This window comes from Salvelinus fontinalis, chromosome 25 (assembly GCF_029448725.1).
Source record: "Salvelinus fontinalis isolate EN_2023a chromosome 25, ASM2944872v1, whole genome shotgun sequence".
NCBI classification, from domain to species: domain Eukaryota; kingdom Metazoa; phylum Chordata; class Actinopteri; order Salmoniformes; family Salmonidae; genus Salvelinus; species Salvelinus fontinalis.
The window spans coordinates 20010706-20022851 of NC_074689.1; the positions used below are offsets into that span (position 1 = coordinate 20010706).

Consider the following 12146-nt stretch of genomic DNA (forward strand, 5'->3'; position numbering starts at 1 on the left):
GGAAAACAACCTCGCACACAACATAAAAACACAAAAGGAGATGATCGTGGACTTCAGGAAACAGCAGAGGGAGCACCCCCCTATCCACATCAAACAGACAGCTGTGGAGAAGGTGGAAAGTTTAAAGTTCCTCGGCGTACACGTCACAGACAAACTGAAATGGTCCACCCACACAGACAGTGTGGTGAAGAAGGAGCAACAGCAGAGTATGTTACAGTCCCTGGTGTCTCTCTGGAAGGAGATCCTCGCCCTGAGCTTGTCTACCTTATTGTCCAGAGACTGAACATTAGCGAGTAATATACTCTGCCGGCAGCGTCTTGGAGCAGGCTCTGGTATAAGTTCAATTGCCCTGGGGGGCACGAACAAAGGATCCAATTCCGGAAAGTCGTATTCCTGGTGGTAATGCTGCTGAGTTACCAGCAGTAGTTACCGCTCTTATATCCATAAGTTATTTCTGGCTGTATGTAATCACACAAAAAACATTCTGGGCTAATAATGTAAGAAATAACACACAACAAAAAATACTGCAAAGTAGCTTAGGAGCTAGAAGCAGAGCTGCCATGTCTGTCGGCACATCTTTTTAACAATGGGGTGCTTTAGGACCATGCAGATGCCTCTGAGTGGTTGAGTAGATAAAAATGGTGCCGCCCTCCCCCCAAACGTGGCTTCCGGACAAGTCTCTTGCAAGGACTTAAGCAAGGACTTAAACCCGATCTAACATCTCTGAAGAGACCTGAAAATAGCTGTGCAGCGACGCTCCTCTTTCAACCTGATAGAGCTTGAGAGGATCTGCAGAGAAGAAGGGAGAAACTCCCCAAATACAGGTGTTCCAAGTTTGTAGCGTCATACCCAAGAAGACTCGAGGCTGTAATCGCTGCCAAAGGTGCTTCAACAAAGTACAGGGTCTGAATACCTATGTAAATGTGATATTTAAGATTTTTATGAATTTGCAAAAGATTTAAAAAATAAAACAGTTTTTGCTTTGTCATTATGGGGTGGTGTGTGTAGATTGATGAGGAAATGCGGTTTGTTGCTAACCTTACTTTGCTACCTGCCAACTTCACAGTTTTTACTTTTTAATTACCGTTTTATATTTTCGCTCGCTCTACTTTTTGATTTAACTTTTTCACCCCGGACGCTTTATCTCGACGTGGTTCATCAGGACCTCCACCAGCCGAAGCTAAGTAGTAACATTAACATTATGCCTTCTAATTGCAGTCGCTGTACTCATTATATACAGGAGAATGATCGCCTTATGGCGAGGTTGCTGTGCTGCAAGCCCAGATTCAGACGCAATCGTTAGGCAAGGGCAATTTAAGTGTCGGAAAGGATGAAACAGCGTCTGTGCCACCAATAAGTACAGATAGTAGCATAAATCCCCTCGCACAGTCCCCGCAGCCGGACAATTTTCTCATGGCTTCTGGAAGGAAATGCTGTAGGAATGCTCAACCGGTGTCACTCATTCAGGTGACAGAAACTTTCAACCGGTTCTCTCCAGTAAGCAGCGAGTCAGTCAGAGCCTTCTCTGGTCTCAACTCCTCCCGTTACGGGGTCTGAGACGCCGAAGCCTCCCACCATTAGCTCTGACAAATTGAAAACCCTAGTCATTAGTGACTCCATTACCCGTAGTATTACACTTCAAAATAATCCTCCAGCGATCATACACTGTTTACCAGGGGGCAGGGCTACGGACGTTAAGGCTAATCTGAAGATGGTGCTGGCTAAGGCTAAAACTGGCAAGTGTAGAGTATAGGGATATTGTTATCCACATCGGCACCAATGATTTTAGGATGAAACAGTCAGAGGTCACCAAGCGCAACATAGCTTCAGCTAGCTTTGTAAATCAGCTAGAAAGATGTGTCAGCATTGAGTAATTGTCTCTGGCCCCCTCCCAGTTAGAGGGAGTGATGAGCTCCACAGCAGAGTCTCACAACTCCATCGCTGGTTGAAAACTGTTTTCTGCCCCTCCCAAAATATAGAATTTGTCGATAATTGTCCCTCTTTCTGGGACTCACCCACAAACAGGACCAAGCCTGGCCTGCTGAGGAGTGACGGACTCCATCCTAGCTGGAGGGGTGCTCTCACCTTATCTACGAACATAGACAGGGCTCTTACTCTCCTAGCTCCACAGTGAGATAGTGTGCAGCAGGCTGTTAGCCAGCCATCTTAGTGGAGTCTGCCACTAGCACAGTCAGTGTAGTCAGCTCAGCTATCCCCATTGAGACCGTGTCTGTGCCTCAATCTATGTTGGGCAAAACTAAACATGGCGGTGTTCGCTTTAGCAATCTCACTGGAATAAAGACCTCCTCCATTCCTGTCCTTATTGCAAGAGATTGTGATATCTCACATCTCAAAACAGGGCTACTTAATGTTAGATCCCTCACTACCAAGGCAGTTACAGTCAATAAACTAAACTGATCATAATCTTGATGTGATTGGCCTGACTGAAAGATGACTTAAACCTGATGAATTTTCCTGTTTATACTAGTGACCATATCCCCCGCACATCGCACAAAGGCGGAGGTGTTGCTAACATTTACGATAGCAAATTTCAATTTACAAAAAAAGAAAACGACTGAGTTTGTCTTTTGAGCTTCTGGTCATGAAATCTATGCCGCCTACTCAATCACTTTATATAGCTACTGTTTACAGGCCTCCTGAGCCATATACAGTGTTCCTCACTGAGTTCCTATCGGACCTTGTCGTCATGGCAGATGATATTCTAATTTTTGGTGACTAATATTCATATGGAAAAGTCCACAGACCCACTCCAAAAGGCTTTCGGAGCCATCATCGACTCAGTGGGTTTTGTCCAAAATGTCTCCGGACCTGCCACAGTCATACTCTGGACCTAGTTTTGTCCCGTGGAATAAATGTTGTGGATATTAATGTTTTTCTTCATAATCCTGGACAAATGGACCACCATTTTGTTACGTTTACAATCTCAACAAATAATCTGCTCAGACCCCAACCAAGGATCATCAAAAGCCATGCTATAAATTCTGAGACAACCCAAAGATTCCTAGATGCCCTTCCAGACTCCCTCCACCAACCCAAGGACGTCAGAGTACAAAAATCAGTTAATTAACCACCTAACTGGAGGAACTCAATTTAACCTTGCGTAATACCCAAGATGCAGTCGCACCCCTAAAAACAAAAAACATTTGTCATAAGAAACTAGCTCCCTGGCATACAGAAAATACTAGAGCTCTGAAGCAAGCTTCAAGAAAATTGGAACAGAAATGGTGCAACACCAAACTGGAAGTCTTCCGACTAGCTTGGAAAGACAGTACCGTGCAGTATTGAAGAGCCCTCACTGCTGCTTGGTCATCCTATTTTTCCATCTTAATTGAGGAAAATAAAAACAATCCAAAATGTACTTTTGATACTGTTGCAAAGCTAACTAAAAACCAGCATTCCCCAAGAGAGGATAGCTTTTACTTCAGCAGTGATACATTCATGAACTTCTTTGACGAAAAGTTCCTGATCATTAGAAATCAAATTAGGGACTCCTCTTTAAATCTGCGTATTCCTCCAAAGCTCAGTTGTCCCGAGTCTGCAAAACACTGCCAGGACATAGGATCAAGGGAGACACTCATGTTTTTTAATATGACATCTCTTGACACATTGAGGAAAATAATCATGGCCTCTAAACCTTCAAGCTGCATACTTGACCCTATTCCAACTAAATTACTGAAAGAGCTGTTTCCTGTGCTTGGCTCTCCTATGTTGAACATAATAATGGCTCTCGATCCACCAGATGTGTACCAAACTCACTAAAAGTGGCAGTAATAAAGCCTTTCTTGAAAAAGCCAAATCTTGACCCAGAAAATATAAGAAACTATCGGCCTATATCAAATCTCCCCTTCCTATCAATTTTTTTTGAAAAAGCTGTTGCGCAGCAACTCACTGCCTTCCTGAAGACAATATACAGTCGTGGCCAAAGTTTTGAGAATGACACAAATATTAATTTCCACGTTTGCTGCTTCAGTGTCTTTAGATATTTTTGTCAGATGTTACTATGGAATACTGAAGTATAATTACAAGCGTTTCATAAGTGTCAAAGGCTTTTATTCACAATTACATGAAGTTTATGCAAAGAGTCAATATTTGCAGTGTTGACCCTTCTTTTTCAAGACCTCTGCAATTCAAGACCTCTGGCATGCTGTCAATTAACTTCTGGGCCCCATCCTGACTGATGGCAGCCCATTCTTGCATAATCAATGCTTGGAGTTTCTGTTTTTTTGTTTGTCCACCTGCCTCTTGGAGGATTAACCACAAGTTCTCAATGGGATTAAGTTCTGGGGATTTTCCTGGCCATGGACCCAAAATATCGATGTTTTGCTCCCCAAGCCACTTAGATATCACTTTTGCCTTATGGCAAGGTGCTCCATCATGCTGGAAAAGGCATTGCTCATCACCAAACTGTTCCTGGATGGTTGGGAGAAGTTGCTCTCGGAGGATGTGTTGGTACCATTCTTTATTCATGGCTGTGTTCTTAGGCAAAATTGTGAGTGAGCCCACTCCCTTGGATGAGAAGCAACCCCACACATGAATGGTCTCAAAATGCTTTACTGTTGGCATGACACATGACTGATGGTAGCGCTCACCTTGTCTTCTCCGGACAAGCTATTTTCCGGATGCCCCAAACAATCGGAAAGGGGTTTCATCAGAGAAAATTACTTCACCCCAGTCCTCAGCAGTCCACCCCCTGTACCTTTTGCAGAATATCAGTCTTTCCCTGATGTTTTTCCTGGAGAGAAGTGGCTCCTTGCTTGCTGGACTTTCCTGGGGGCCCTGAAGCCTTCTTCATAACAATTGAACCGCTCTCCTTGAAGTTCTTGATGATCCGATAAATGGTTGATTTAGGTGCAATCTTACTGGCAGCAATATCCTTGCCTGTGAAGCCCTTTTTGTGCAAAACAATGATGACGGCACGTGTTTCCTTGCAGGTAACCATGGTTGATAGAGGAAGAACAATGATTCCAAGCACCACCCTACTTTTGAAGCTTCAAGTCTGTCATTCGAACTCAATCAGCATGACAGAGTGATCTCCAGCCTTGTCCTTGTCAACACTCACACCTGTGTTAACGAGAGAATCACTGACATGATGTCAGCTGGTCCTTTTTGGCAGGGCTGAAATGCAGTGGAAATGTTTTTTGGGCGGTTCATTTTCATGCCAAAGAGGGACTTTGCAATTAATCTGATCACTCTTCATAACATTCTGGAGTATATGCAAATTGCCATCATACAAACTGAGGCAGCAGACTTTGTGAAAATGTATCATTCTCAAAACTTTTGGCCACGACTGTATACGAAATGCTTCAGTCTGGTTTTAGATCCCATCATAGCACTGAGACTACACTTGTGAAGGTGGTAAATGACCTTATAATGGCGTCAGACCGAGGCTCTGCATCTGTCCTCATGCTCCTAGACCTTAGTGGTGCTTTTGATACCATCAATCACCACATTCTTTTGGAGAGATTGGAAACCCAAATTGGTCTATACGGACAAGTTCTGACCTGGTTTAGATCTTATCTGTCGGAAAGATATCAGTTTGTCCTCTGACAAATCAACTGTACATTTCGGTGTTGCTCAAGGTCCCGTTTTAGGACCACTATTGTTTTCACTATATATTTTACCTCTTGGGGATGCCATTCGAAAACATAATGTTAACTTTCACTGCTATGCGGATGACACACAGCTGTACATTTCAATGAAACATGGTGAAGGCCCAAAATTGCCCTCGCTGGAAGCTTGTGCTTCAGACATAAGGAAGTGGATGGCTGCAAACTTTCTACTTTTAAACTCGGACAAAACAGAGATGCTTGTTCTAGGTCCAAAGAAACAAAGAGATCTTCTGTTGAATCTGACAATTCATCTTGATGGTTGTACAGTCGTCTCAAATAAAAGGACCTCGGCGTAACTCTGGACCCTGATCTCTTATTTGACGAACATATCAAGACAGTTTCAAGGACAGCTTTTTTCCATTTACGTAACATTGCAAAACCCAGACATTTTCTGTCCAAAAATGATGCAGAAAAATGTATCCATGCTTTTGTTACTTCTAGGTTAGACTACTGCAATGCTCTACTTTCCGGCTACCCGGATAAAGCACTAAATAAACTTCAGTTAGTGCTAAATACGGCTGCTAGAATACTGACTAGAACCCAACATTTTTATCATATTACTCCAGTGCTAGCCTCGCTACACTGGCTTCCTGTTAAGGCAAGGGTTGATTTCAAGGTTTTACTGCTAACCTACAAAGCATTACATTGGTTGCTCCTACCTATCTTTCCGATTTGGTCCTGCCGTACATACCTACACGTACGCTACGGTCAGAAGACGCAGGCCTCCTAACTGTCCCTAGAATTTCAAAGCAAACAGCTGGAGGCAGGGCTTTCTCCTATAGAGCTCCATTTTTATGGAATGGTCTGCCTACCTATGTGAGAGACGCAGACTCGGTCTCAACCTTTAAATCTTTATTGAAGACTCATATCTTCAGTAGGTCCTATGATTGAGTGTAGTCTGGCCCAGGAGTGTGAAGGTGAACGGAAAGGCTCTGGAGCAACGAACCGCCCTTGCTGTCTCTGCCTGGCCGGTTCCCCTCTCTCCACTGGGATTCTCTGCCTCTAACCCTATTACAGGGGCTGAGTCACTGGCTTACTGGTGCTCTTTCATGCCGTCCCTAGGAGGGGTGCGTCACTTGAGTGGGTTGAGTCACTGACGTGGTCTTCCTGTCTAGGTTGGCGCCGCCCCTTGGGTTGTGCCGTGGGGGAGATCTTTGTGGGCTATACTCGGCCTTGTCTCAGGATGGTAGGTTGGTGGTTGAAGATATCTCTCTAGTGGTGTGGGGGCTCGGCCTTATATCCTGCCTGTTTGGCCCTGTCTGGGGGTATCATCAGATGGGGCCACAGTGTCTCCTGACCCCTCCTGTCTCAGCCTCCAGTATTTATGCTGCAGTAGTTTATGTGTCGGGGGGCTAGGGTCAGTCTGTTATATCTGGAGTATTTCCCCTGTCTTATCTGGTGTCCTGTGTGAATTTAAGTATGCTCTCTCTAATTCTCTCTTTCCTTCCTTCTCTCTCTTGGAGGACCTGAGCCCTAGGACCATGCCTCAGGACTACCTGGCATGATGACTCCTTGTTGTCCCCAGTCCACCTGGCCGTGCTGCTGCTCCAGTTTCAACTGTTCTGCCTGCGGCTATGGATCCCTGACCTGTTCACTGTGATTACTATTATTTGACCATGCTGGTCATTTATCAACATTTGAACATCTTGGCCATGTTCTGTTATGATCTCCACCCGGCACTGCCAGAAGAGGACTGGCCACCCCTCATAGCCTGGTCCTCTCTAGGTTTCTTCCTAGGTTTTGGCCTTTCTAGGTAGTTTTTCCTAGCCCCCGTGCTTCTACACCTGCATTGCTTGCTGTTTGGGGTTTTAGGCTGGGTTTCTGTACAGCACTTTGATATATAAGCTGATGTAAGAAGGGCTATATAAATAATTTTGATTTGATTTGATAGTCTGGCCCAGGAGTGTGAAGGTGAACGGAAAGGCACTGGAGCAACGACCCAGCCTTGCTGTCTCTGACTGGCCGGTTCCCCTCTCTCCACTGGGATTCTCTGCCTCAAACCCTATTACAGGGGCTGAGTTACTGGCATACTGGTGCTCTTCCATGCCGTCCCTGGGAGGGGTGCGTCACTTGAGTGATTTGAGCCTCTAACGTTATCTTCCTGTCCGGGTTGGCGCAACCCCTTGGGTTGTGCCGTGGGGGAGATCTTTGTGGGCTATACTCGGCCTTGTCTTTGGATAGTAAGTTGGTGATTGAAGATATCCCTCTAGTGGTGTGGGGGCTGTGCTTTGGCAAAGTGGGTGGGGTCATATCCTTCCTGTTTGGCCCTGTCCGGGGGTAACATCGGATGGGGCCACAGTGTCTCCTGACCCCTCCTGTCTCAGCCTCCAGTATTTATGCTGCAATAGTTTGTGTCGGGGGGCTAGGGTCAGTCTGTTATATCTGGAGTATTTCTCCTCTCTTATCCAGTGTGAACTGGATAAGAACATATGAACATTTGAACATCTTGGCCATGTTCTGTTATAATCTCCACCCGGCACTGACACCCCTCATAGCCTGGTTCCTCTCTAGGTTTCTTCCTAGGTTCCGGCCTTTCTAGGGAGTTTTTCCTAGCCACCGTGCTTCTACATCTGCATTGCTTGCTCTTTGGGGTTTTAGGCTTGGTTTCTTATAAGGGCCGTACGCACTACTCTCTGTAGTGCCTTGCGGTCGGAGGCCAAGCAGTTGCCATACCAGGCAGTGATGAGATAGCAAAAGCTCAGGTTGCCCAGCCCGGCGGAGATACAATCTTCGGCAAAATCATTCGCAAGGAGATTCCTGCAAAAATATTATTTGAAGGATGCTCTCCACGGTGCAGCTGTAGAACTTTGAGGATCTGAGGACCTATGCAAAAACCTTTCAGTCTCCTAAGGGGGAATAGGCTTTGTCATGCCCTCTTCACGACTGCTTTGGTGTGCTTGGACCATGATAGCTTGTCGGTGATGTGGACAATAAGGAATTCGAAGCTCTCAACCTGCTCCACTACAGCCCTGTTGTTGAGAATGGGGGCGTGCTTGGTCCTCCTTTTCCTGTAGTCCACAATCATCTCCTTTGTCTTGATCACGTTGAGGGAGAGGTTGTTATACTGGCACCACATGGCACCAAATATGAGCAAATCAGCCATTCTATGCAATATTCTATTATATACTGAACAGTGGTCAGCTGAATTCAATGTGTTTTATTGAGTAGAGGTGTGAATTTCAATTACAGGTTTTTGGAGAACATTTAGAAAACTTGAACAAGCGTCCTGGGGACGGAGCAAACAGAATGCTAGGCCACTGATTTTTTACCACCGTGGTATTGTTATTCTTCACGGAATCGTGATACTTGGCCTGATATCGTATCATTTGTAAAATGTTAGCATCGTGACAAGCCTAGTACAAATAATCAAACACACCAGTGGGATTTACCGAACTGGGAAATGACAGACTGTAATACAACACTGGTCCACTTCTAATTCTCCTGATCCTGTAAAACCATAACACACTGAAACTTTACTTAGTGTGTGTGTGTCTACAGGTTCTTATGTGAGTGATACTGTACTTAAGAGTAAAGTGATGACGCATTGGTGTGTGTATGTGTCCGCGTGTGTCAGTCTACTCACATGCAGTGAGGGGGACCACCCCCAGCCATGCGAAGGCTACCAGTGTGTAGTGAAACCAGTATCGTATGGCCGTGCCCACACTGGTCAGCAGGCCAGCACAGATGTCCTGGATGGGCAGGCGGGGGGGCATGTCTGGGGAGTAAACTGGAGCACAGACAGCAGGGACAGAGAGAGAGGGATGAGACACTCCATGTTCAAAGTTACAAACTTAGTCAATAACTTAGAGAGAATAATAAGGTTGAGAAATGACTTAAAAATAATTAATAGTGTGTAGAACCTAAAAGGGTTTTTTGGTCTGTCCCAATAGGATAACCCTTTGAATAACCCTTTTGGGTTCCAGTTAGAAAACAGGTTTCTAAGACTGTATTCAATGGCAGAGCTTCCCAGTCTGAAGTCATCCCCTTGCAACGGAGCACGTTTTTAGACTGACAGGTCAAAGCCACGGACGGGTACTTACTTGGTGTGAAAGCAAATCTGTGCTTGCATAATTCACAGTACTCCTTTCTGCTGTGCTTCAGCCACTGGACCAAACTGTAAACAACAACAATAGTAAAAGAAGTGTGTTGTAGGGGAGGAACTAACATGTGCAAGTGCAGGCATGGAATACTGGCTTCCTCACTCAAGTAGGGCAATTCAGTTCAACTCACATGGGGCGATGTGTGGGTGGTATGTGAGGTGTGGTGCGTGTGAACGCGAGTGAGACAGAGAACAGCCCACACGGAACCGCCCACAAGACTCTTTCATACATACACCTCAGTCCATTCATTCATTATTCCTCTACTCCTAAATCCCAAACCTGCCTTGCCTGAGCCAATGCCACACACACACACACTACCCAATAAATGTACCAGTAGCATGGCATTAACTACCCAGCTCTGAACAATTAACTACTGGGTTATGTAAGTCAATGATTGCGCCCTAGCTGTTGCCACACTGTGTGTAATGTAGAGTTACACTAGCAGGCATTGAGGCTAAGCCTATCATTCTCACTCAATGGAAAAATACATTGTTATTTTAGACTTCAGTCTAAAATAACAGTCTCAATTACTGGCTGCTATCCTTTGCGTTATTTCAGCACACCCAGCTAATTGTTTTTCCTTTGTTAGACTAACACTGCAGAGAAGCCAGCTGTGAAGGCAGAGAAGCCAGCTGAGAAGGCAGAGAAGCCAGCTGTGAAGGCAGAGAAACCGGCTGGGAAAGCAGACAAATGTAGGGTGGTCACTTGGACGCAGGCCAAAACCATCACCTCAGGACAGTCTTCGGTAAAAACTAGGACCTATGCTATAGCTGTATATCAACATTACTTCCTCCTACTGACTCAAATGTTATTCTATGTCCATTATGTCAGAGGAGGAGTGAGGAGGTTTCTCTATTGCTAATACTTGGGGCTGGTGTGTGTGTGTGTGGTGGGGGGGGGGGGAACTATAAATATTAGGCCTACATACAGTATACAGTGGACTCCTGATAAGTAAAACAATCTTGAGGTCTCAATTCAATGACATTCTTTGTAATTGCTCCTGATGACTGCATACTCACAGTGTGATCAAGTCAGACAAATAGCCACTCACCATTCCTGATGAATGAACTTAATACTGCCGGTGCATACACAGGGGTGGTACAAGGGCTTGTCTGGGGTCGCCTCCGAACGACACACACGACATATATCTGCTACAAACAGACAAAAGAGGATGACATAAGTTAATTTGTTCAGAGAAACACCTTATTTTATTATCGATGGCTCATGTCACTGTTTGGGTGTATGCCGACGAAAAATGTGTTTGCAGCTGACGTTTCCCAGTTTCAACAATGTGGTCTCTAACAGTAGTGTAAATCAGCTGACGTTACAAGTAACGTTAGACTGACTGTAAAATGACATTTACCTTCATCTGCCGTTTCCATTTTACTGGATGACGCGCTCCCCTCTTCTGCAGCAGTAGTTTGCTATCGCAAACCCATTCACAATGCGAAGGCCAGTGTTTTTAGCCGATTTGGAATAAACTAGCTAGCTAGCTATCCTTGATAAAATGGTGTCCACTTTGATGGACACTAGAATCCCAGTCTTGACTTGTTTCGTGACACGCGCAGTCAGAACACAATCGATGTTCCTTTTCACTGCAAGCCGATGTATGTTGGACCGGTAGCGGTTGTCAAACAGAGATCAATAGCATGCATAGCTAGCTACCTTTTACTTTTAAATTCAGCACGATCAAGGCGACGATTAGGTACCTAGCTAGATCTCTTTGACCCGTCACAACATTGATACCTTGCGACAGTGTGCGCCGCTTTCTGGCCGCGGTGTCAGCTTTTGGATTTGGTCACGTAATGTTACGTGGGGCTTGTGTTTTCTGACACGTGTGGATAGTGACACCCTGAGGTATTTAGCTGTTACTACATCATACCAATATGTGACTGAATACCATTTTCCTTTAGATTGATGTCTGATCCACCACTTTACACCGTTCTGGTCTTTACAGTTCATATTGGAATGTAATGTGGTAACTGCACACATTATACTTTACAAATCCTCACATTACGAAAGGTCAAGTATGAGTAACTTATATCATGCCGATTACATCACCGGCGCTGTGGCTTAGTTGGTTAAAGCGCCTGTCTAGTAAACAGGAGATCCTGAGTTCGAATCTCAGCAGTGCCTTTTTGAGACGGCAAATTAGTACAGTTCGGAAGTGTCCCAGCTGAAACAGTTTGATGCGACTTGAATGATTATTACACGTTTGTATTTTCTACACTCAAAAAGCGTTTTTTAAATTGTTCAAATTTGGTTGGAATGAACTTCAGAGTGGGTAGGAACGAACGAATCTCTGAAACTGGAAACACTTATCTCCCTCACTAGCTTTAAGCACCAGCTTTCAGAGCAGCTCATAGATTACTGCACCTGTACATAGCCCATCTATAATTTAGCCCAAACAACTACC

The 12146-nt window shown here is 44.9% G+C and overlaps 1 protein-coding gene and 1 non-coding gene across 4 annotated transcripts in view; one reads left to right on the plus strand and one right to left on the minus strand.

The window, feature by feature from the left end:
• LOC129822962 (E3 ubiquitin-protein ligase MARCHF6-like) overlaps positions 1–11498 on the minus strand; it is a 30696-nt gene extending 19198 nt beyond the window's left edge. The window contains exons 1-4 of one of the 3 annotated variants that reach the window (XM_055881557.1): positions 11094–11498; positions 10782–10878; positions 9671–9744; positions 9214–9357 (exon numbers count right to left, since the gene is read on the minus strand). In XM_055881557.1, the coding sequence (XP_055737532.1) occupies positions 9214–9357; positions 9671–9744; positions 10782–10878; positions 11094–11112 (334 nt within the window). In that variant the 5' untranslated portion in view covers positions 11113–11498. Of the gene's footprint in view, positions 1–9213; positions 9358–9670; positions 9745–10781; positions 10882–11093 lie in introns of those variants that run through there. The other 2 variants (XM_055881556.1, XM_055881558.1) reach the window with 2 other exon arrangements.
• A 294-nt stretch (positions 11499–11792) lies between these two features.
• Positions 11793–11866, plus strand: trnat-agu (transfer RNA threonine (anticodon AGU)). The gene has a single exon. It is a non-coding gene; the product is annotated as a tRNA-Thr (tRNA).
• The last annotated feature ends 280 nt before the right edge of the window (positions 11867–12146 follow it).